Source organism: Telopea speciosissima, chromosome 4 (genome assembly GCF_018873765.1).
Source record: "Telopea speciosissima isolate NSW1024214 ecotype Mountain lineage chromosome 4, Tspe_v1, whole genome shotgun sequence".
Classification (NCBI taxonomy): Eukaryota; Viridiplantae; Streptophyta; class Magnoliopsida; order Proteales; family Proteaceae; genus Telopea; species Telopea speciosissima.
In genome coordinates, this window is record NC_057919.1 from 26,203,147 (window position 1) to 26,229,704 (window position 26,558).

Sequence of the window (26,558 nt, forward strand, 5' to 3'; positions counted from 1 at the left end):
AGATAATGAAACCCACTGGAATACAAAATTTGAGATAATCCATGAAATTATCTCAAGACAAAAGATCAAAGCCTCACTTAACTTTCTTTCATATCCAATGTGAAACTAAAATTCTTTCATTCATTTGCTTTGGTTCTTTGGTTCATGGATAAGTAGAATACAAAAGGAGATATTGTTTTAAGGGAGAATGTTCTCTATGGCGGGGGCGCAAGCTGCACCCAGACACATGGGGGTGGGCACAATAACCACTCTACCCTCCTGAGTGGCAGGCCCATGTGTTTAGACGCAGCCTACGCTACGGCATAGAGAACATGAGCCCTTGTTTTAAAACCTGTTTTTGTTTTCAAAATTCCTTTAAATCCAACTTTTTTAATACATGATACTCTTTCTCAATGCTTCCAAATCCCACATATATACCTTGTTTCAATTAAACAAGAAAAAATTTTCATTCAATAGTTGAAAGTAAGGTTACATGTAACTTATTCATGAGCAAATGTGTCTTTTGGCCTTGTATCATGGGCTTTTAAGGAGGAATAATTATCTCCCCTTGAGAAAGTTTTTGCAAATCTTCACCCAAGACTTTCTATCTGGTTCCCCAATCTCCAATCTTGATTTTGCATCCTCTGCAAATTCTCTCTGTATTATTTCAATCAATGTCAGATAACAAAAATATATATATAATATGTTTCTTTCAAGAAGTTACACAAAATTGTTAATTAAGAAGTACTAATTAATCATCACTTACTTCTATAGAGTTGTTATTAGCTAGCCGATGGGTAATATCATATAAGATGTCTTTGGTGTATTCAGGGTGACCTTGGATGCCTAATATATGCTCTCCAAGCACAAACATCTCTACTCCAGTGTGCTCTGAGAAGGCAATCACCTCAGCCCCCATAGGTACCTCCCATACCTGTTATATGTTTGAAAAAATGTCAACAAAAGAAAAATTAATGAAAAAAAAAAAAAAAAAACTCTCATTACTTAGATTTAAACCATAATTTTGGTTTCACATCTAGACATCAATCCATAGCAATGAAACACCATTCACTAGGACAAAGATGTTTGACTAAACCATTCATTTAAGTGGCCTAGATATATGGATAATTAATGAGTGGAAATATCACGACCTACTAAAGTTTGAATTTTGAACAATCCAAAATAAAATCTCTTTTCACAACCACACATCTACTACCACCCCAAATCCCAAAACACACAGAAACCTACCTCATCTTGATGACACTCAAAGATGGTAAGGGAAGGTGGGATTTCCTCAAGGCCACCAAAAAAGCTAGAAAGAGGCAAGTCATCAACAATCCTGATTTTCCTCAACCCAAGATCCCATCCACCATAAGCTTTCCCAACCCTTCCACCCAATGCTCTGCACAGCACCTATTTAATAAACAAAATAGAGAAATCCATGAGAAGATGAAATATATATTAGGAAACAAAATTATATCAAGATTTAGAACTTAATTTTTGAAACAAAACCAAAAACCCTAGCTTTATGTATAACCTGGTGTCCAAAGCATATGCCAAGAACCTTCTTTTCCATGGCATCCAGTGTTTGCAAAAGAAAACAAAGTTTCAAGATCCATAACTCATTCCCATAAGCATCACAAGGACTACCACTGATGACAAAACCATGGTATTTGTGAAGATCATCCATGTCAGGGAACTCACCATCAAAAACCCTAAATAAGTCCCATTCTTCCCCTTCTTCTCCAAATGCTTTAAGAAATACATTAAAGTACCCACCATATACTTTCTTCACATAATCAGAATCCTCTACTGCCATTAACATACAGTACCTCTTCTGATCTCCAGAGACCATCTTCAACAAAACAGAGAGAGAGAGAGAGAAACAGAGGAAGAAATTAAGGTTAAATTGTAGAACTCACAGAAGATTGGAGGAGGAGAGTGAGAGTTAGTAAAAACCCAGTTGATGGGAATTTGGAGGTTGAAGACTCAAGTGAGAAGCATGTAAGGGGAGAAGGGGCTATTTGTAGTGAGAGGATTAGAGTGAGTGTGAAGACACGGTTTTAATATTTATATGTATAATATTTTATTAATTTATCCCTGATTCCACTTGCACGTGTTTTGTGAGACTTTTATATATTTTTTGTCACGTGGCTTTTTTTTTTTCAAATATAGAAACAGATATCTTTTTTTTTTGGTAAAAAAACAGATATCATTTTTCATACCTTGTTTGCTTGTGTTTAAACGTTTATGCTCCCATAAAAGGCTACAGTCAGTAAGTGGACTCGGTTACCGATCGGCCGATCCCGATTCTGATTCAGTTAGAATCAGTCGAAATCGGTTCAATTCTTAGAAATCGATTTCATTTTTTAATAAAAAATGGAGATTATCAGATCCAATAGTTTTCAATTCGATTCAACCAATAGAGATCCAATTCCAATTCGTAAAATACTTTTTTTTTTTTGGGTAAACAATTCGTAAAATACCACTGTTGGCCAAAATGATCAGTTTAGAATTGGTAAAACGGCACTTTATGAGCCGAGTTAATTAACTCGGAATCGGCTATGAACAATCCGATCCGATATCCTATCATTGAATTCAAACCATGGTTTGTTTGTAATATCAAGATCGGTCTCAATCAAAATCAATCTATCTTAGTAAAAGTTACCAAATTCAGATTTTGCTGGATCGATTCCTGTATTTGCTAGTGTTGGTTAGAAAATATTAAAAAAATATATGAAGAGAAAAAAAAATAGAAAAATCACAATGGATAACGATCTGATCTCAAGATTACAAACCATTTTAGAATCGCGATGACTGATCCAATCCCAAGATTCAGCCAATCTGGCTGAGTTGATCCATTCAAAAAAGCAATCCACATACTAAAACAGGGCAAGATCGAGATCGTTCATTATTCTTTAGATCAGTTTAAGCCGATACCAATCCAATTCAAACAATCTTGACCGATCCGATCCCATCTGATCTCATTCAATCCGAGATTACCATCCATGATTGCAATTCCCTCCTCTTCTCAAGACCCCAAAAACATAAATCTATTGATTAAAGCATTGAAGGCATAACCAGACAAGATATGTTATAACTTTTAAAGTACCCATTTACTATTCTACAACTCAGTTCATGAAAAACAACATCAGGTGTGTGAGTGTGATATGTGTTATGTATATTCGTTATTCCACTACTCTAGAAGTCTAGTCGATTAACCTTTTGCGATTGGACTGTGTGGCTGGTCTGATTACATTCTCATCAAAATAAAACTCAGCTCGTGAAATCATGCCAGTAACGAAAAACTCAAAAAGCAAATTAAAAAAAAACACAAAATAAATTTTTTTTTTTATTAGGTACTTGAACAGATATATGGACCAGATTCACGACTGGGAAAGCATCAATTTCTCCGCAAATGCACTGGAATAAGGAATTGGATTCATAAGGTAATGAATGGACAAATTTATAAATTATATGGAGAACAAAAATTACAAAAGTAAAATGACAACACATTTCATTGGATCGGCCACTAGGCATTAGATAAATTCGTATGTGGGCCCATGACTATGACCCCCACACAATTTAAAAAAAGGGATAATATTTCTATCAGTACCATCCCCATACACGGTCCCCATACACGTTTGGGAGTGTATGGTTTTTTATCCAAACAACACCAGGTTTAGCAGAAATTACACACAAAATCCTTTAAAAAAGTCTTCTTTTAATGGTGGGAGCCTTGTGTACTGGGCACACTCTTTCTACATTCTGCTTTTCTCGAGTGATGTAACCATATGTTTGGGAGTCTTAATTATCATTGCATTAAAACACCCCTCCTTAATACAATGCAATATCTCCCATGAGGCCTCTCCATTTAACATGCGTGTTGGAGACAAAAAAATCATCTGCAGTGCCTTGTAGTTCAGGTCGAGAGCTTGACACATGGAAAATGTGATATCTAATGATACGGTGCTGAGTTTGAAAAGAAAGAAGAAAAAAATTGGATCAATCGAGCTCACACCGTTGAATGAAACATCTTCCACGTATCAAGCTCTCAGACCCAAACTACAAGGCACCGCAAGATGAAGGAATTGCAGAAGATTTTAATCCCTAATGAAGAAGAATTTTGGGAAAATGTCCCAAGGAAACATAATGCATGAAAATGGGTATTTTGACTTAAAGAATGACCAAAACATGATAATATCATTAAGTCAAAAATCATCAAATGAAAACACCCAAAAAGTCCTACGGGTCGATGTACAAGTCAATTGGTTTCCAACTAGTTGATTTTTCCCGAAACCATCATAATCTCAATCATGGTGATAATTGGTCGGTTGATAGACAACAGTCTATCACTGGTTCAAGCACCAGTCGGTGACCCCCCAATTGTTGCCAATGGTCTAAAGACAGGTAGTTTTACCCCCTGGGGTTTAGCTCGGCTAATAAAGGATGCAGTGCAATGTTATGAGGTCCCCAGATGAAGCCTCCGCAATCTCCTGTTACACAAGTCTTTGGGGGGTGGGTTTGTGTAACCAGGGTTTACCCCTGCCTAAACCATAAAATCAGACAGGTTTGGGAGTTCCACGTTACCCCCCCCCCCCCCCCCGAAAAAAAAGGAGATAATTTTTTATAACGGTCATATTGAAGCACTCAACCTCTTGGAGGACCGGTCGACTGGTACATGTAAAATTGTAATTGTTAAGACATCTTTTGGAAAGGTGTTTTTTAAGCTGCCTTTGACTATAATTTAAGGACAATCTTTTATAATCTTAGTTTCACCTGGGATGATAGTTTATGTCTTATGGGAATACAATTTTCTGTGCTTCCATAAGTTTTGGAGGACAATCTTCGGTGCAATCATGGCGATACAGGTGATTTAATAAGTTCTTTTTTTTTTTTTTTGGTTGATTTAATAAGTTCTTCTTTCCAAATGGTGGCATTTTTTCTGGAAGTTAAAAATTCCTCCAAGATTTAAGATGTTTTTTTAGCATGTCTTACATGCAAGTTTACCTGTCAAGGATACTATCACGCACTGGTTGCCGATCGAGCCTACATGTTATCTCTGTGGTGCTCGTGATGAAACTCAATGACATCTTTTTATATCTTATGAATAGACTAAGCGTATCTGGGCATTTGGGCCCCTCGGGCTGAGAACTGAGTACCTTAGTAGCCCCTCCTTGGCACAGTTCTGTGCTTCCCTCCTCAATTCTAAGGCCCTGGATTTGAACTCTGCCTCTTGGTTTTTTTTTGTTGTTATTTTAACTTGCTATTTTATATGGTCTGTAAGAAACAAGGTTTCCCTTGGATTAGCCCCAACTAATGCACACTTGGTATTATCAAATGTGACTCACTGGATGCTCTATTTAGATATCACCTCTCCTATGTTAAATGCACTCACTATAGATCCCCACCAACCCACACATTGCACTCCACTTTTCACACGGCAGTTGCCTAATGACGAAATACATTTTCCTATTTTCTGCTGCACAGGCCTTTTTGAACCATCAATGGGACTAACTGGATGGGGGTATTGCTTTTTATTAGATAGCAAGAGTGTTTTAGCATCTACAGGATTTTCGTGTTCATCTAATCCGAAAGAAGCGGAGCTAATAGGGATCTTGCAGGGGTGGAAACAAGCTCTTAGGAAAGAGATACATTTAAAAGACATTTGGGTTACTAGTTTTAGTCTTAGTCAAATTTTGAAACCAGCACATACGTCTAGACTCTGGAATACCTTGGCCACTTCTTTCTCTTTATGTTGAACTAGCAGAACTAATTTCCAACTTTGCCACTGTACCTATCTCTCACAGGCACAACCAATGGACTGAAGCCATGAGATCTTTTATTCAGGGGACAGTTAGAACCAAAACTCACTCTGACCCGTTTTTTGTATGATGTACAATCATTTCTGGTTATATAACTTATGCTTTTTCTCATTAAAAAAAAAAAAGTGGTCTAGGTGTACGACGGTTATTTTTAATAACTATTTTATTTATGATTTGATTGTTCAACAGTCATATGGACAATATGGTTTTGGGCCAAACAAGCATGGGTTTTGTCAATTGATTCAATAGGTGGACCTACTTAATTTTTATGGGCCTTATTTATTTCTGAGCCCGTTTAAGTTAAAAGCCCAAATTGTTATTGATGTATACCCGGAAAGTAACCGACCAACGTTTCGGCAACAGATCTGACCCGAGACTCTGATGGGAAACCGGCTCGGTTTGAACAACATCAACATATGATGGATATTGCTAAATTTCCTGTACGGCTATGTTCACATTGGACCTTCTTCTCTCTTTCAATTTAAAAAAAAAATTGGAAACCTTGCCCTAGAATAGTCACATTTACGCTATTGTGTCTTACGTCCATTGAATGTAAACGTGATTCTTACAAAAATACATTTGCATCTTAGGAGAATGAGAATAGCAAGAGGTAAGGGAATTTGAATCATATATGTAGATTTTTAGAGATAAGGGTAGAAGAATAATACAAGGGAACAAAATTATGTGACTAAGAGCAAGCATCTCAGATAAAGATGAGAAAAGTTGGTCTCTTGTGGAGAAACCCTAGTCTTTAGGATCCCCTCATGCAACAACTTACAAGTTGAATATGCTCATTATGATCCTAGAGTTGAGTCTCCTTGACATTCTTTTCACCAAATTGTTGTTCTTTGTGGGTGGATTGGATGGTAAGACCTTCCCAAAAATGGAAAGCATTGAAGCAACATAGATGGGAGGTTTCAAGGTACAAAGCATTAGTTCCCCCCCCCCCACCCACCCAAAAAAAAGCATTAGTTTTTATTAGATTTAGAATATTTGTACGGATCATTATCCTCTCAGGTTACTTGCTCGGTATAGTTATCCGGTTACTCTCATAGGGGGCAGAAATGACGACCTAATCCCCTACCCGAACACACTGTCCGAGTGAGGTTAAGTTGTCATTTTCGCTCTCCTATGAGAGGAATCGGACAACCGTACCAAGCAACGAACTTGAGAGAAAAAAAAATTCATATTCATATACAAAGTCGATAACAAAAAATTATAGAAAGGTACTTATAGTCTAAGTAGGACTAGTGAAACAAAAATTGGCCAAATGATGATAATAAAACTCTGAAAATCCCGTATAAATGAATTTTTTCTAAAACAAAATATAAATAGTTGAAAATACAAAAAGAGTATATCAATAAATTGGATGGTATAGATTTGAATCCGAATCTAATATTCAACATGTGATCAATCTAGACCATTATCTAAATATTTATATAACGAAAATTGCCACATCAGCCTTGTGCAACGCAAATCTTAGGTGATTTTTTAGACAAACTTTCGATTTTTATTTTCTTCTTTTTAATTGTTAAGAAAATGTGGTTGGAGAATTATAATTAAGAATGGTGTTTGAAGGCTGGATTCATAAGAATTGGAATTTGAATTATTGAGAATAAGAATAAAAGTGACCTGTTTGCAGCCCTCTAAGGAATACACATATTCATGGGATTGCTTTTTTAAAGCTGATTCCTATTGCTAGGATGCGATTTGTTGGTGGGTAAGATTTAAAATAAATAAATTGTATTTTCTTAAAAAAGTTACAAGCCGGTCTAGCTCAGTTGGTAGAGCACAAGGCTCTTAACCTTGTGGTCGTGTATTCGAGCCCCATGGTGGGTGTTTATGTTTTTTGGTTTGGTACGCTCTACGTGCTCAGTGTACAATGACATGCTTTAGTTCCATATCGGAAAACTACAAGAGTTATAAATGGTATTTATTATATTACATTCTTTATCTTTTGAGTTAAACCAGAAAAGGAAGACATTCTATGATGTATATGCGAGTGCGGTGTGGACAATGGGCTATAGAAGTACAGTCTTCAAACGAAATATCTCTCTCTTTCAATCAGTGTCTCACAAAGAAATCCTCTATTTTGTCTTTATTGCTTTGTTGAGTCTCGATATGATTTTTTCCATTAGACATTTTAACTTTGGGCCTAGCCCGGTTTTGTTTGTAATTGTCATTATAAATATAAACAAAGTCATTAAAACAGAAGCAAGCATTATTTCTTTTGGTGAAGGATTAAAATCAGTGTCTCACAGAGAAATCCTCTATTTTGTCTTTATTGCTTTGTTGCGTTTTGATATGATTTTTTCCATTAGACATTTTAACTTTGGCCCTAGCCCGGTTTTGTTCGTAATTGTCATTATAAATATAAACAAAATCATTAAAACAAAAGCAAGCATTATTTCCTTTGGTGAAGGATTAAAATCAGTGTCTCATAGAGAAATCCTCTATTTTGTCTTTATTGCTTTGTTGCGTCTCGATATGATTTTTTCCATTAGACATTTTAACTTTGGCCCTAGTCCGGTTTTGTTCGTAATTGTCATTATAAATATAAACAAAATCATTAAAACAGAAGTAAGCATTATTTCCTTTGGTGAAGGATTAAAATCCTCTTCAATTCCTTCATCTTGTGGTGTTTTGGAGTTCGGGTTTGAGAGCTCGACAAGTGGAAGATACTTCATCCAATGGTGCGAGCTTGATTGACCCAGTTTTTTTTCTTCTTCAACTCAGCACCGTTGGATGTCGTATCTTCCACGTGTCGAGCTCTCAGGTCCGAATGCGATTAGGTCTGTCACCTCTTTCTTCTCCTTCTTGTCTTGCTGAAGAGTACTACTCCAGCTTTGCAACACTTGAGAGAGGAGAGCATCATTCCTGGGAGGCAAGTGGATCCTTATCCTCTCAATTACACTGCCTGTACTTGATGTCAAGGACATCTAAAAGAGGAGGCAGAAATGACTATCCTACCCCCTGCCCGAACACACTGCTCGAGGCAGAAATGACTATCCTACCCCCTGCCTGAACACATTGCTCGAGGTGGGATCCACGTGGTGTCCACCTTCCTCTATTAGATGTACTTGACGTCAAGTACAGGCAGTGTAATTGAGAGGATAAAAATTCTTTCCATTTTCTCTCCACGTCGATTACATAATGGACTGACTGGGACCTGTCTACGGTATAGACCTTTGCTGATTGCGAGCCCTCCTGCCATTGCTCTCCATATGGAATTTCCTAATTTTTGGTGGAGTAGAACATCCCCAAATAGTCTTCCAAACCACTTCTAGAACTTGACCATGGGTACCTTAGCCTGAATCTGTGAGAGCTTCGTCATTTTCCATGTCCTTCAGATTGCACAAGAAGTGATATGCCGACTTTGGTGAGAAGGAATTCCCTTTCCTGGCACATGGCAACTGTTGAACTCTACAATGTTCACCTATCTTGGTGAACACTAACAAAGTGTGTTTGAAATAAGGCTTGGGCTAAACTAGCCCTCCTGGAGCTCAAGTTGGGCTTGGCTACAACACTTGATGTCTCCCTTACTCCTCCTTGGCCCATCCTTTCCTACCTTGCGATTCATGGTTGGACAGCCTTTTTACACCAACAACCTTGAATCTCTTCATTTCTTATTGTTGAATCCCTTCCTTTTACCAATAAGCATTTTATGTCAGTTTACTTCACTTCTTGTAGCCAAACATGGAGGTAGGAAATCATATCTAAAAATTTTAATGCAATTGTAATTGGTAAACAAAACGAAATTGTCATATTGGGTGGACAAACATATAAAAGGTTTATGAGATTCATATATATATAGGGAGAATGTTCTCTGTACCGGGGGCGCAGACTGTGCTCAAACACATGGGAGTGGGCGCAATGACCACCCTGTCCCCCTAAGTGGCAGACCCATATGACTAGACGCAGTCTGCGCTGCGGCACAGAGACCATGAGCCCATATATATATTCCCAACTTACTACTTCATCATCTATTTTGAGTTGGATATATGCAAGATTTCCTAGTACTTTAGATTGTGAAGAGATGCAAAACTTTGGACTTGATTAATTATATAGTAAGAGTGCAAGAAAAAATTAAGAAGGGGGGAAGGATAAAGAGTAGGATTGAGATAGCGGTTCCTTCAAAGACACTTTCAACATTTCTTTTAAGTTTTCTATTTTTATATTAATGTTGAAGTATTTTTTTTTTTTGTTTGGTAGAATTTTAACGTTGAAGTTAAAACAAAGAAAACTGATATGTAAGTGTATATGTGTATATATAGGAAAAAAGTACTTAGTCGCGCCCCCTACGCCCAAACACATGAGTGATGAAATGAACACCCCACCTCCATATTGGATGCTTGGACATGAGCTCCCATTGGTCCATGCGCTAACACAAGGACCATGCGACCAAGTAGCATTCTCTCTGTATACATGAAAAAAAAAAATTGCCTGATCACACAATTGCTATACCCAAACAATCCCCTTGCAATGATCGCTCCGCACCCTACAAAATTAAAAATTCCCCTAATCGATGTCCCTACACATCTCCTCATTGGCGCTCATGCTCATACAAGAGCCACGCAACCGGACACAACATTCTTCTTCCCTATATAGAGGTTATACTCAAAGGATTATTTTATGGGATGCTTAAAGAGAATACGTCCAAGTTAATATAATGACATCCATTTCTTAATTTTATGAGTAATACCAAAATTATGGATTTTGTCATAAACTAATAATAGCATTATCAAAAAGATACTTTTCTTTAAATTGGGGGGGGGGGGGAGGAGAGTTAAATATCCAAACACATCTATATTCTAACTGGTGACACATTAATTAATCAACCGTTAGAATGCGTAAAGATCATAATTTCACATAAACAACCTTTTAGACTTCAATTTTAAAAGTAAAGAGAGGGAGAACAACTAATAGATTAAACAGTCAAAATGCTTCCCCATTTAATGGATGATCGGTGTGATGCACATTTACAAATTTACCTTTAAGGTCACTTGTTAAATATATTTTCATACATTTATTTATGTCTGGATTATATCTTTTATAAATGTTTAAATTTAAAAATATTTAGTTATTATAATTAATTTTTCTACTTGCTTAATTCTTGTAATTTTTTTTTATATAAGGGCAATTAATGTTCCCTCCACAGCCCATGTTGGAAGTGCTTTTTCTACAATCTAAATATCTATCACATATTCACATGACAATTTAGATACAAAAATTTTATGAATAGGTAAACCCCAAGATTCTCCAAACATATGATCATTGGTGATTGACCACCATATAAGAGAGATTGTTTTCACAAATTTCATTGTAAAAACATTTGGCGAAATAATTAGATAGAGCATATACGAGCAGGGTTTTTGATACCGATCCAAATCAGACAGATATACCCCTGTTTTCTTTCGAAAAAGAAAATTTATTTTACAATTTTACCTTGATCCACTGATATGGGATCCATCAAGAATCAAAATCGGTCTCCACGATATCGATACGAATCAATGCCGGTTCGGTACCGATTCCTCAAAACATGTATTCGAGTCGCTAAATTGTTCCATCAAAGCAGCAAAAGTCAGCTAGGTAGCGCTGCTGGCATCGTGATTCTTCCAGCAATTGCTATAAGAATCTGGCAATAAAGAGCTACGCATGTAATGCACATGCTCCATGCCTCACACCCTCAACCGTATGGTGTCCCTCTCATGCTCCCAATGATTTGGCATGGAAAATTTTGTCCCCACACATCAAAAGATTTTATCGACTGTCCATATCCATGGGTAAACCACCTAGTTATGTTTGACAAAAAAACTTATATTCTCATACACCTTCTCCTAGCATTAAAATATCTTGGATCGGTTGGATCGATAGAAGTTAAAGATATTACTTTTCTAATTTAATTTTTTACAGTCATTATTTTTTGCTAGGATAGAGTTACAAAAACCATAATACTTTTTTGAAAATGATAGTTAGAGCTCTATAGGTTGTTCAATGAATTCATTCATTGGACTGACTTTTTGGAGCCAAATTTACACATTTAAGGGGTTTATGCAGTCTTCGAAGTTTTGTGCGTGATTTCAAGATATTACGTTTCTATTTTATTTAGGTTTTAATTTTCCTTTGTAATTTGACTTCTTTATATAAGGATCGTTTTAGACGGAATAAATCACCTTGAAAGTTTATGAACGAAATTGCTTTGTTCGCTCTTCTTTTCCATTAGAGTTAGGGTTTTCTGTACCTTGAAGATTCAAGGGTCATGAACGCTAGAACGAGATTTAACCCTCATACTTCTTATTGCGTCAACTCTCTTGGTAGTGCTTGATTTTTTAGTCTTTATCTTGCCATTTAGCTAACTAACTCCAATTGAGGTGAAACTCTAATGTTGTGTCTACCATCTACAAAATTTGAGCCTCATTAGCCCCAAGAGAATGCATCATACCATCTACATTTGGAAAAATAGATGCTACGATTTTCTCTCTTAGGGGGTTAAACACTTAAACATACGGATACATTGATAGAAACCTAAGATATTAAAATGTAGGTAAAAATTCCTTTACACGGCCCATTTAGGAAGGCCATCGTCCATGATTCACCTACTTTGCTACTATAAGACAAGGAGAGGAGGAAATTCTAATCTTTGGATATATAAGGCACAATTTAGACTAGCACTTGCCAAATTTCAAAGTTTAATTCAGTCACGGTTCCCCATGTAAATAGTTGGAAAAATCTCCTTGTCCACATCAATCTTGGTGTGAAAGATAATTTTGTCAATAGAAGATCATATGATCAAGGAGGAGAGAGAATGTCAGTAAAGAGCCTACATAATCAGAATATGAGAAGGCATGAAAAAACATCCCCATATTGTCTTTTTCACTTCAATCTCATTCCATCCCTTAAATTTTTTTTTCTGATCGATGTACCTTGAATTCGTAAACTTTCTTTTTATTTGTAAACAAAAAAAAGAACACTAACTGCTTGCGTGGTTCATGTGCCCAAGCACATGGCCACACAAAATTATGGTTCAACCCCTAGTAATAAATTAAAAAAATCCTATTCAATCATATGCTCTTGCACGTACTCTTATTGGACCATACATGAATTTCATTTGGCATATATTAAAGTCCACTAGAAGAACAGAAAATTATCTCCTACAATTCTCCACACGGTCCAAATCCCTAGTGCCTATAATAAGAGGGGGGGGGAATGGTCATTGCACCCCCTTTGTTAGAGGCACTAAGAGAACTAGACCGGATAGGAAATTGCAGGATAAAGATCCCTAAAAGAATAAGGATAAAGCTGCGTACCTTATGATCTCCCCAGACCCCGCAGTGGGCGGGAGACTCATGCACTAGGTACCTAGTTCTAGAATAAAGCATTCTTGTGTGGATTCGCAGGATTGCAGGAACCATATCTCATAAAAAAAGTGAAGCTTTATTGGGTTGGCAAATGATGGTATCCACGATTCCACAAGGTTAATTGTTTGTAGGTCACGGGTTGAATCTTTTCGATAGTTCGATTCGATGTATTGCAGTACAGGATTTTTTATCTGCTTTGTCCTATCGATGGATCAGAATTAGTTCGATCATTGGAGCCCACAGATCATTCTAATCGGACTGCTGCGAGACCCATCCTCATATGAGGACCAACCTTATGGAAGTACTTCAATTACCCTAACACCCAACTCTTTTCATTGCCACGTGTCCCTTAACCGTATTGACTTGCTGGCGGAAAAGGGCGGGTAGTGAGTAATGATTAGGGCTTCTTACAATTATTTTTTTTAATATTTTTATTAAACAATTACGTATTTGCTATATACTTGAAAAGCAAATGCAGTTGGGAAACCAAAAACACCAAAAGATCGTCTTTCTCTCTCTCTCGGTCTCTCTCTCTCCCATTTCTCAATAACGCTCTGAGGAAGAAGATTGTTGAACAGACCCCAATAATCGGCGTTGTTTGCGCTTGTGTGCGCTGAAATCAAAATCAAGCCAGCTCGGTTTCGGTGCTGGATCAGTTCCTGATCTTGGGTGACTTTCGGTTTCTAGGGTTTCCTGAAAGATCAATTTTGAATTTATTGGGGGAATTCTAGAGCGGAGAGATATGAGCTTTGAAGATCTCGAATCTGGTCGGCCATTGGCTTCAAGACGAGGGCACATCAATGGAAAGCAAGACCCCACGCAAGCTGTTGCCTCAGGTGTGTTTCAGATCAACACCGCCGTTTCGACGTTCCAACGCCTCGTTAACACCCTCGGAACACCCAAAGACACACCCGAGCTCCGGGAGAAGCTGTCGGTGACCTTTTCCCTCCCTTCTTTCTCTTAATTTATTTGGTGGTTCAGTTTGTTTTTCTTGCATGTACAAAGCTTGGTTTTTTTTTTTTGTTTTAATCTCTTCTGGGTTCTTTTAAAGATTTTGAATTACGTGATTTTCTTGCTTGGGTTGGTTGGAATGTTGAATTTTCATGTTGATGGTATCGATTTGGTGGAGGAGTAACTGAGAACGTTTTTTTTTAAAGATGAATTAAGGATTAGAGAAGGTTTTGTGATGTTTACATTACTGAATTGAATCTGAATGTGGGTTTTAGAACACCATATATGTTCTAATTAATGGTCAGGGTTAACATTATGCCTGCATGTGTTTGTATATTAGCCGAGTTCTCTACCTTGCTAAAGTTTATTCCTAGTTTCATATCGTTTATATAATTGCGAGTTTGCTGTACTTCAAACCATATGTATTTGCTTCTAATGTGTAGAATTCTGCAATATTCTAATCATAGTGTGTCACGAGCATCCTTCCGTCAGTTCATCTGTTCATGGAATTCAAATTGCTTCATTTGTTTTATCCTATGGCTTGCAAATGTTTCCTTCTCCCGGAAAATTGAGCTCCTAGTATAAGAATATGTAGGACCTTTCTCACTTAGGTATTTGGCTTTCTGGTATTGTAATACCAATTTCACTTCCTCCATTGCAAAGTATACTGGTGAAGTAGTATTTCAAAATTTGGTTCATTAACTTGTTTATCACCGAAGCTTGTATTCATTGAACTAGAAGCTATATGGATGGCTAAAATTGGAGAAATAAGTTTGCTCTGTTGAGTGACATCTTCCAGACAATTCTTAGCATCCTTTAAGTTTTAATTATATCCTGTTAGAAGCATTTTTTCTGCTGACAGATGCTTGTGGCAGGTTCCTATTTTCCAAATCTAGGCATTGATAGAGAGCTGGGGAGATGTTGTCTTGCTTGGGGATTATTTAGACTGTTTTAAATCACAAAATAAAAAATTAAAAATCAAAAAAAAATTTGACCTTAAAGTCCATCTCAGGAAGGCTTAGTGGAGCTTTATACCCCATATGTGTTTCCTCCTCCTGGTTTTACATTTGATTTAGTGTCGAGTTTTAATCAGGCTTTTGGACCAAGCTTATGCTGGGAGTACTTATGACTCTTCACTGCCCACAGATATGGTCTGGGGTCTAACATAATCCTGATATTTTCTCCAACTAAGAACTTCCCAGCACATATTGTTGCATTATCATTTGTAAGTCTCTGTATGTTTCAACTATAGTTTCATTTGTTTGGACCTCTTGGTGTTATATCTCAGTGGATTCAGATTGATCTTGCCAATTGATAATGAGAAATTATGCAGAAAATTTCGCTTGGAAAGATTCCTAGTGACTGATTATTTTGAGGGTAGCCCAGTTTTTGGTTTATACTACAATCTCCAATATGGTATACTTTGTTGGATGCTTCATCAGTCACCTCGGCTAATGGATACTGACTCTCCTCTGCTGTCCTCCTTGAAAGTTGTTATTGCCTCACATTGATTTGGATCTTTGCATTCATCTGATAAGGTCTCCTTTCAATCTGAAATTAAATAATTAAATCCAGATGTGTTTGCCATATAAAATCTCATTGTTGTGTTAGATGGACAGATGGAAGGCCTACCTGCAAGCCCCATACTTCTTGTTATTTCTCTGACAACAGTATTTGAAACATGCTGCAGAACGCCAAGCTGTTAGTGGTTAAAGTAGTCTTAGTTAGGAAGCTTTTATTTCTTTAGGATGATCACTTACTCTCCTTTTAGCTATTTTTATTAGGGCTTTAGTAAGCCACCAACTTGGGCATGGATTTATGGTTATTGAAATTCTGAACTTGGCATTTCTGGATTGGTGTCTCAATCTGGTCTTCTAATTGTTGTAAAGACGGCATCCATTGTTTGCTGTCATGGGTTGTTCTTTGTAGTTCTTCATTTCCTTGTACTGCAATCTTGGTTAACGGTTGTTAGATATTCATTTTCTTCTATGGTTTTAAGGGTCTACTGTGTGCATCTTGTGTTGAGGACTTCCCTTCTTGTTGATTGATTACTTGCATCTAATTTTTACCATTATTGCATCTCCAAGCATTCTTTATTATTGCTGCTTGCTACCATGTTCTCAGTTGAAAATTTAACCGAGTGAGAAATATCTAGGCTTATATGATTGATTGAGAAATCTCTAGGTTTATATGATTGACATGAGAATTTGTGGATTAGTTGTTAATGATGCGACCCTGGGTCCAATAACCCTGATTATGGGTCGCTATGGACCCACCCTAGTAATAAGAAACTCAAAATTTAAAGACGATGGCAATTCTGTAATTATGTCGAATTTAGGACCACCAAGTGAAGAAAACAAAGTAGGTATTTAATTGAAAGTAAATGTTTAAGGGGAGGGTATTTTTTGAAACTAAGAATAGAGGTTGCAATGAATAAAACAAAAAACTTGAAGGGCTTAATGGTAATTAACATAAGATATGGTATTAAAAAGCAATTAAGGATGTTGAAGATCTAAAAAGGTATAAATCTGCTAGAAATGAAGCTATGAAGATTGTAAGGAATGCAAGGGAGAAGAAATATGAAGATCTCTATAACTACTTGAACACCAAGGTAGGGGAAAAAGCTATCTATAAGATTGCTAGAATGAGGGAAAGGATGAATAGAGATTTCGATCATGTTAGATGCATTGAAAGTGATGATGGTAGTGTCCTAGTAAAGGATGAGGACATTGAGGAGAGATGGAATCGTTATTTCTACAGCCTACTTAGTGAAAACAATCAGAGTTAGTAGACCGGGAGAAGGCACTACACATCAAGCCACCTGCTGGAGGTATTACGTAAAATTGGGGTTTCTAAAGTAAAAGAAGCAGTAAGAAAGATGAAAATAGCCAAGGCTCTAGGCCCAAATGAGGTCCCAATAGAAGTGTGGATGAGCTTAGGAATCGTTGGCTTATCTTGGTTAACTAAGCTGTTTAATAAGATTATGTTCATTGAGAAAATGTCGGATGAATGGAGGAGAAGCATTGTGGTCATGATTTACAAAAATAATGGTGATATCAAAAGTACAGTTGTAGAGGCATAAAACTAATGTGTCATACTATGAAATCATGGGAGAGGGTTATTGAAACATACATGAGAAAAGAGACTACTATTTCGGGGAACCAATTGGTTTTATGCCAAGAAGATCCACAACAAAAGCTATCTACCTACTTAGGAGACTCATGGAAAGATTTAGAGAGAGCCAGAAGGTTCTCCATATGGTCTTTATTGACCTAGAGAAAGCTTATGACAGACTTCCTAGAGATTTAATCTGGCATGTGCTAGGGAGGAGAAATGTTTCAAGTAAATATGTGGACATAGTTAAAGATATGTATGAAGGTGTAGTGAGCGGTGACTAGCGTAAGAACCGTGGAAGGTCAAGGTAGTGAAGTCCCAATTACAGTTGGGTTACATCAAGGATCAGCTTTAAGCCCTTATCTATATGTACAATTGCACTTATCATGGATGAGTTATCCAGAGACATCCAAGGTGAGGTTCCTTAGTGCATGCTTTTTGCTGATGACATTGTTTTGGTGGATGAGACAAAGCTGGAATTAATGCCAAACTGGAGTTATGGACTTCAACCTTGGAATCAAAAAGTTTTAAGACAATTAGGATGAAGACGGAGTACATGGTATGTAACTTTAGCAACTCCGAGACGGATAATGAGGAGGTGAAAATTGATGAGATGGAGATTCTGCAAAGTGATCATTTCAAGTATCTAGGATCATTCATCAGTAAGGAAGGTGATATAGAAGATGATGTCTCATAGAGGATTAAAGTAGGATGGTTGAAGTGGAGAGGTGTTTACAGAGTGTTATGTGATCGATGGATTCCTTTAAAGCTTAAAGGAAAATTCTAAAGGACAGTCATAAGACCTGCTGCTATGATGTATGGTGCGGGGTGTTGGGTAGTAAGGAAGTGTCATATAAGCTAAGTGTAGCGGAGATGTGGATGTTGAGATGGATGTGTGGCAAAACCAGGAAGGATAAAATTAAGAATGATCATATTAGAACTGGTATGGGAGAAGCCTCGATTCAAGATAAGCTACGAGAAAATCATCTGAGGTGGCATGGCCATATTCAATGGAGGCCTTTGGATGCTCCAGTTTGGAGAATTGACTTGATTCAGAATTTCAGATTGAAGGTACTAAAAGAGCTAGGGGCAGGCCTAAAATGATCCTAGGAGAAGTGGTGAGGAAAGATCTGCATAGTTTAGGTCTTGTTTTGAGTATGACGTTGAATAGAGCTGATATAAGGGCAAGGATCCGTGTAGCTGACCCAAGTTAGTTTGTATAAGACTGATTTGTAGTTGTTATGTTCCTCTCTCTCTCTTTTTTTTGGTCTTCTCAAGGATCCATGTAGCTGACCCCATTTAGTTGGGATAAGGCTGAGTTGTTGTTGTTGATGATGGTATTAAAAAGTAATAAGAGGAAGATTTCGTCTTCCCAACGATAAGAATAGTATCCCAAGGGAAATTTCGCTTGGTTTTGAGGCCCAAATGGCAAATTAGATCCTGAAACTTCTAGGGAACCCTATTTTTGGCTGGAACCATTAATTTGTACGAAAAAACCCAAAATGGTAATTGTACTTCAGACCTTAGGTTGGTAGTATACGTTGTACGCTGCTGTTTACATCCTCTAATATGGCTAACAGTGTCTAAATTGTATAAAATTTAGCTCCAAGTCTCCAACCACCAAGTATTAACACTATTTTTTTAAAAAAATTGTTGCAAAAAATCGATTTTATTTTTCAGAAACTTTTAAAAATATTTTAAAACAGAATTAAATCTGACTCCGTGAAATCATAAATCGGCCTAAGGTGTGGTGTCTGACATTTAAAAAATAAAAGGCCAACCACCAAATATTTACCCTATTTTTTTTTGCAAAAAATCATTTTTGGGAAAAGTGATACACCTTTAACTTTGAATCTTGCACAAAACTTCCACAAATGCAACAAATTTTCGCTTTCGATGCGTTCCACTATTGCCCTACAACTTGTTCCATGCTTTTGTGGGAGTGATTTGGCAAAGAATCACAAAAAAAAAAAGAGTTTCCCCAAACCTTAGAGTCGAAACTAGCGAAACGAACAAAATGGGTCGAAATTGTAACCCGTTTCGTTTGGAACTATTTACATTTTATATCAAAGGATTGTATTGTTTCGGTTGAAACGATACCAAAACCACACATATCATTGAAATTTCAACCGAAACCTTGCACTTTTTACATCTCGCATATAGTTTCATTTCAACATCTTGTAAAAGCAAAAAATTTTGCAAAATTTTGTGGAACCTTAAACATTGATAGTGTCCAGCTGTAACCGTATTAAAAGAATGAGCTGTAACTCACTCAAACATTCTCAATCTTGTCTGGGGCTTCAGAGGAAGATTTGCCTAAGCCTTTTAAAAAAGTCCTGGGCAGAAGCGTTATTTAAGGTTTAGATGATGCGATGGCCAGTTGCAGGGAAAAAAAACAGAAAACAGGGTATGTATATCAGATCTGTGGAAAGAGGTAGCAGTAGCCTATAAACAGTATTCAAGAAGGAATGCAAGTAGGAAGTTAATCACAAAATATCAGATCATACGAGATAATATTGGATGAGTTATATCATATTAAGGCAAGCAGAAACTAATTAAAGAAACAGGGGTAACTGACTATAGTAAGGAAAGAAGAGATGAGAAGTAAGAGATAAGAAGAATATGGGAGGAAGAGTATGGAGAGGACACACCTGATATGGAGGACATAGGATTAAGAGAAGAAGTAGAGGAGGGAGATGATCAGCCAAGCCAGAACTCATCAAACACGGATTCGTAACAGCAGTTTAAAAAGACTCAGAAATTACATTTATTCCATTCTCAATCGATGTGTACATGCTAATAACTCCTAATCTGAAGATAGAAATTGTAGTAATTAGGTAACTAAGGCTCTGTATGGCAACATTTCTGATCCAAAATACTGTTTCTGAGTCATAAACATTTTTTTTTGTGTTTCTATGATTTTGGATTAATTCTGTATCAACAAATGCTGTATGGTAAAACTGGAAAAAGATTGTTTCTGCCATTAGAAAAAAAAAAAAAGAAACATGTATGGATTGCATATTAAGAGAAGAATTTCTTCTATTCTTTGGTGGCGGTGGAGGTGGTGGTGGTGGTGATTCGTGAATATCGAGTCTGTATCGTGAACATTTTTGCTTTCAGTTTGTGTTTCTGTTTTTTCAGAGCTCCTTTTTTGTGTTTCTAAAAACTGTGCCAAATCTGTTTTTTATACCAGTTCAATTCTAAAAAACAAAAACGAACCAGACGACACATACAGGTTTTGTCCCATTTCTGTTCCAAAAAAGTACAAAAACAACAGAAGCAGTTTTTTGGACGTTGCCATACAGACCCTAAACAACTACAAAATCTCCTATGCATATCCAACTTCCCTAACATAAAAATATTGCAAAATTTACAAGATAATCCCAATTCTCCTATGTGTAACTACATCAGTAAAACATCTATGCAAGTGTTTATTGACTTTGGGGGATTATTAGGTTGTCCTTTGTTTAAGGTATTCAGCTTTTCCTTGCATTCTTGGATTCAACTAGCATCTTTGATGCCACTGCTGCGAGCTGGATTATCAAAATTTTGGTGTTGTCAGTTTTGTGTCTTCTATTGGATTGTGTATTTTCTGTATTCTAATCGAAAGCACTCATTATGTTGCTTTTTGTCACTGCTGCATCTGCTGCTAAGTACAAACTTATCTTGTATTTCCTCCTGAAGGCTTCATATCTGTTGCACGGACATTTGATTTTCACGTATTGTCAAATCATTCTGAATAATCAATTGGTAAAAAATCTTATGATGTGTGTTCATCAACTATTTGTCCAACCTGATGAAAGGCTTGAGAATCTGGACATGATCATATTGACATGGTTTTGTTTTCTTATCTCAATCGCACAACATACCACTGTTAATATCGTACAACCCCAGGTTTGAAAATGCTGTTTGGGATTACTATGGGGCCCCACATGAAGGGTAAGAATCTCAAATCAAGAGAGTAGTGTCAAAACAGTAAATGTTCCTAATTGTATAAGAGAATGGCAACTTGGTAAATAAATGGAATCTTAAATGATTACTAAGGTATAAAGAAAGAAGCTGATAGAATAGGGATTACAATTTAAAAGAGAAGGGACAAACTTGGAATGGAAATAGATTAAGGGGACAATTGGGGATAAAGGCAAAGGGGAGGGGTATTAATGGAAATTGAGAGAATAAATAAAGAAGCAAAACATATTGTGGTGGAGGGGGGGGGATGTCATCTTCTACCTTGGACCGAAAACAACAGGTGGAAGATAATGGTGGACATCGAATGGAAGAACTCCTCACAACTGCACCTTTCGACTTGAAGCTTCAGTCTAACAGTCCTTCCTTCCTTCCTGATGTTTGAAGATCTACCAGAATCTACCCAAAAGACTAGGCAACAATAACGAACCAGTGACCTGAAGTGTTTCCCTGTGGCAACTTGCAGAACCAAAGGTGATCCCTGGTTCAATCTCACGGTAGGGGAATGATTTGGACGAGAGATTCTGGGTTTTGGGTTTTTTCTCAGAGGTAACTCAAACCGCCAAAGATGAGGCTGAGTAAAGAGTTTGTGAGGGAGATCACAGCTGCCCTTTTGTACTCTTTCGTTAACCCTAAAACAGGGGAAGGGAATGGGGAAGCAGAAAAGCGAAGAATGATGGAATAAGAGAGAGAAGGATAATGAAAAGAGCAAGAAAGGAAGAAGTAAGGAGGACCTGAAAGGAGAAGGCTCAGATTTGCAGAGTAAGAAGAAGAATGAACAAGTAAGGACACTGACCTGCGATATGGAAGAGAGAAGATGAAGACAGAAGGAAATGGTGGCCAGCTGACCTACGCCACACGACGGCAACTCAAAACCAAATTTCAATTCTATTATTCAACTCTATTCTTCCATTGTATGACAAGCATATATAAAAGAAAATAAAGAGTCCTAAAAATGGAAACGACTAAAACTACTCTGCTTAAAATAACAAACCAACAACCCAAGCAATTCTCATATGTACTTACCCAACCTTCTAAAGTAAAGAGAATAAAATAAAAGATTACGAGGAAAAAAATCTCTACCAAAAGAGAATGCAACTACAAAGATATCCCCAAGTAACTAATGAACCCCTTACAAACCCTTCTTGGACCAAAAAGCCGGCTTGGGTCTCCAAATTGGGTCGTTCCAGTCCAACCATGCTAATGCAACTGCATCATAAAGATCAAGATCTTGACTTTATGGGTAATGGCCTATTGGGTGCTACATTTACAATTTCAAGTGAATTTTTTAAATTCCTCTCAAATTTATATTGTACTTGTTCTATATATTGCTTTTTGGCTTTATTTTTTTATTTTATTTTTGTCTTTCAGTACCATATCTTGAATGGTTATACATGATAGACCATTATCATAACTAATTCATTTGATTTACAGGCACAAGACAAGGCTACATATTGGACAGTTGGTGAAGGATACTTCTGCTAAACTTAAACAAGCTAGTGAAATAGATCAGCATGGTGAAGTTAGTGTAAGTTCAGATTAGCTTTGTGATTGGTCATGTGATATGACCTCAAAGGGGTTACCTTTTTCTTCCTTTTAGGTAGGAAAGCAGATCAGTTAGTACTAGGTCAGCATTTGTTGTTTGAAGACTGGGGTCATTGATGATAACTCTTGCAGATTTACCCATTAAGAAATTTCAGTAAAACTTTTCTGTTAACGTTCTGGCAGACAGTCACATGGTTCAGATCTTAGATTTTTTTGTTGATTGAGTCTTGAGCATTGATAACATAGATCTGGGACTCTGAACAGTTTTCACCATCCTTGTTTTGAGCTTGCATCTTCTTCTGGCTTGAGGACTAGGGATATTGTACCTTGACTTAAAATTTTTATTTTAAAACTGCAGGCTAGCAAGAAGGTAGCTGATGCTAAGCTTGCAAAAGATTTCCAGGCTGTTCTAAAAGAATTTCAGAAGGCGCAAAGGCTTGCAGCTGAGAGGGAAACAGCATATGCCCCATTTGTTCCCCAAGCAGTTCTTCCATCCAGGTAATTGTTCAGATACCTTTTTCTTGGATAGTAGTTATCATAAAGTACCCATCTTTAAATTTCCAAAAATCTGTGTTACCTTGATCTCTGTACAAAAGATAGTGGTTATGGTCAACAACTGTCGTCGTGTTTTTCGCTGTTTTATAGTTGTATAGAGTCTATAGATGTGTGATGCTTTTATAATTTTGGCAGTAGTGTCTTCTCATCCTATTCTATGATCCTTGATACAGCTATAATCTTCTCATCCTACTATATAATCCTTGTTACAGCTATACTGAAAGTGAGATAGATGTAAGTTCGGATAAGAATCCAGAACAGCGTGCTCTTCTTGCAGAAACTAGAAGGTGAGGTTTGCTTTTATGATTTGTACTGTGATATGGATTAGATAGTTTTAAAAACTGATTAGAATATTTCTGGTATTTCGTTTCATACCAGAAATCATCCTACTAATTGAACAGTCCATGAAGTTCAGAATTGTGGTTAAAAGTTCTTATGAACAAGAAGGTTCCTTTGCCTTAGTTGTTGTTAGGAACCTAACAATTGTTTGATGTGGCTCTTGTCATTGCGGATAAATGTAAGGTGTGATACTGTTGGTGGTGCCATGGACTTTTGGCTCTCCTACACAGGAAGGCCTTCCTATGTTGTGCTTACTTTTTCCCACATCGAAGAATGGTGTAGCAATTCTTACTGTTAAATAGATAGGGCATGGTCTGGATCGGCGAAGTGTCAAATTTCAGAGCCTTATTCAATCATTTTCCTTTCCATGTAATAAGATGCACTCATTTGTTGGTCCATGCACCCTCTTAGTAGTCCCAAAATTTAAAACCATTATTTGGTCATTGGGATATTCTGTTTGGGATGAAATTTGACATGTAAACAGGGGACCTTGGGGTCATCTAACCTGCCATGTGGCAGATATCTGGGCCATATAGGAAGGTCTTCCTCAGTGGCCCATGTAGGAAACTACTACCCCTTTTACTCTCCTCCGTGTTTACATGTGCATATTGTTCTTTGCAGATCCACCAGTTCCATTCAGGGAGATGGTGAGGCAGAGTCCCCACTGTCATTGGTTGGATGATACCATTGCTGCCTCCTGTAGGAGTCTGGGATAACTTATCATAGTCAATTGTTATTTTAATTCTCATATTACTATTGTCGTTTGTTGTTGTTGAACAGTTTCGAATTGCATTTCCGCGTTGCTGATAACTTGAATATTCTACTTTATTAGACAGGAGGTGTTACTACTGGACAATGAGATTGTCTTCAATGAAGCCATCATCGAGGAAAGAGAGCAAGGGATAAAAGAAGTCCAGCAGCAAATTGGTGAGGTGAACGAAATTTTTAAAGATCTAGCCGTGCTGGTTCATGATCAAGGAGTTATAATTGGTAAATAATGAAATCTTGTAATCGGTTGTTTGGTTTGTGATTCATTGCCTACATTATACTAACTTCCAAATTTATTTGTACAGAGGAAATAGACAGCAACATTGAGGGCTCCTATGCTGCTACTGTACAGGCAAAATCCCAACTTGCAAAAGCATCCAAGACCCAAAAATCAAATTCATCTCTGGTAAAGTTCGGTAGCTTCTATATTTCTTTTTCCTTGATATAATACCTACATACATATGTATATATATGGCAAAAAGGTAACTTGAATCAGTCAAGATTTAGCTAACACCGGGGGTGGATGGTCCATACATATGCTGAGCCATCTGATTAAATCTAATATTTATTCTCTCCTTTGTAATATGATTTTCTTTTGGGGACCCTCCCCAACTTCTTACTTGTCCTGGCGCCATCATATATTTCTTTAAATTTCACCTTTCAGTTTCTGACAAAATCTGCTTTGGATATTTAATATGCATTGGTCTAACATTAAATCTCTACTGCCAGACCTGCTTGCTGTTGGTGATATTTGGGATCGTTTTGCTCATTGTAATCGTAGTCCTTGCAGCTTAAGTTGCAAATTTGCTCTCCAAGTTGACGGTATTGTTTGTGCCACATGGTCTGATGTCTCTACTAATTCCATGATGATGATGTTCTACTGGAGATCCTGGCTGACAGGATTTACTTGGTATTTAAACTCGCTCTTTGGGTGTGTATAACCTTCAATTTAGTTGCCCTTGTTTGGGGCTTTGGGTTTTCATCACTCTTTTCCCTTTTGAGTAAGTTGGTGTTTGAAGGGTTTTTTTTTTACATGGCAGTATATTGTGTAATGATCCGTCTATTATCAATAAATTTGAAATTCTTTTGCTCCGCTGTTTTTTATGTTCATGCAGCTGAAAATTAAGATACAAACTCTATATTTATAAAGATTCTCCTCCACCTGCCTTTAGAATCAAAACGGCACACCCTATTGAAACTGTCAAATACTTTTCTGTAGAGAATTTGTCACTCTACCATACTATCAGCTTTTGGTATTTCAGAAGTATTTTTTCTGCATGCGTTACCCTTTAAGCCTTTCTTTTATATGCATTATTTACATGTTCCTGCTACTACCTATATAGTAGATGTTGAATCTTTTAGGATCAAAAAGAGCAAAGCCAGAACCTTCACTCTCTTTATAACCAGCATCTGCAATAAGGTGGATTTTTTTTTTTTTTTTTTTTTAAAAAGATGGATAAAGGAGTTCAATGCTCCTGTAAAAGTACATTGGGAAGATATTGTGGCATGGATTAACACAGTTCTGTGAAGACTTCTACGTTGATGATACTCAGATCTTCCATCTCTGTTGGATGCATGTGTAGATGATGAGCTAGTTTTTCATGTATGTGCAGAGAGCAGGAAGCACACTACCACTAAGCATTGTTTTTGGACTTGGCTTAGGTGCCCCTTAAAGCACCCTTTTTTATAATTTTTATTTAGGATCTGTTATTCCCTTTTGTGTTTCTTTTCCTTGTTTCAAGACTTTCAACCAGGAAAAAGCATCTTAAAACATCCACCTATACTTTTGAAATGGAACATTAGAAGAGAACAAATGGGCAAGAACATAACTTTTAACTTCAAAATACTTGATGAAGAATTTGGGGAAAGGTCTCTCTTAGCTAAGAAAAATAAATAACTTTTAATTTTCTTTTCTTTTTTCTTTTTTAAATGGTACAGAGCCTTTTAAAGTTACAAAATACCATATGATCATATCAAATATTTGTTAATCATTTAACTTGTTTGATAGGAATTTGTTGCTAATTCTTGTCTCTTGAGTCTTGACCATCAAAAAGTTCTTTTTGTTGACAATGAAGGAGGAGCTTAACTCTTCATTAAGAACAAAGCCAAACTTACAACACTGGAAACAGCATTCATCAAATCAAGGAAGGCAACCAAT

General features: G+C 36.9%; 2 protein-coding genes across 3 annotated transcripts; one reads left to right on the forward strand and one right to left on the reverse strand.

Annotated features, from left to right (window-relative positions):
• Positions 1-483: 483 nt before the first annotated feature.
• On the reverse strand, positions 484-1,978 carry LOC122660540 (gamma-glutamyl peptidase 5-like). Of its 2 annotated transcripts, none has more exons than XM_043855905.1 (4): positions 1,517-1,978; positions 1,228-1,392; positions 753-913; positions 484-643 (listed from the first exon to the last, which is right to left on the reverse strand). In XM_043855905.1, the coding sequence occupies exons 1-4, from the start codon at positions 1,832-1,834 to the stop codon at positions 538-540; spliced, it is 750 nt and encodes a 249-aa protein (XP_043711840.1). In that variant the 5' UTR covers positions 1,835-1,978; the 3' UTR covers positions 484-537. The 2 variants fall into 2 exon arrangements, with proteins under 2 accessions (XP_043711840.1, XP_043711839.1); XM_043855904.1 differs by having other exon boundaries at positions 484-636; positions 746-913; positions 1,517-1,975.
• An 11,698-nt stretch (positions 1,979-13,676) lies between these two features.
• On the forward strand, positions 13,677-25,498 carry LOC122659747 (syntaxin-22-like). The gene is made up of 7 exons (XM_043854866.1): positions 13,677-14,092; positions 22,628-22,721; positions 23,097-23,236; positions 23,506-23,580; positions 24,465-24,622; positions 24,706-24,806; positions 25,130-25,498. Exons 1-7 carry the CDS (start codon positions 13,905-13,907, stop codon positions 25,193-25,195), a joined length of 822 nt encoding a protein of 273 aa, XP_043710801.1. The 5' UTR covers positions 13,677-13,904; the 3' UTR covers positions 25,196-25,498.
• The last annotated feature ends 1,060 nt before the right edge of the window (positions 25,499-26,558 follow it).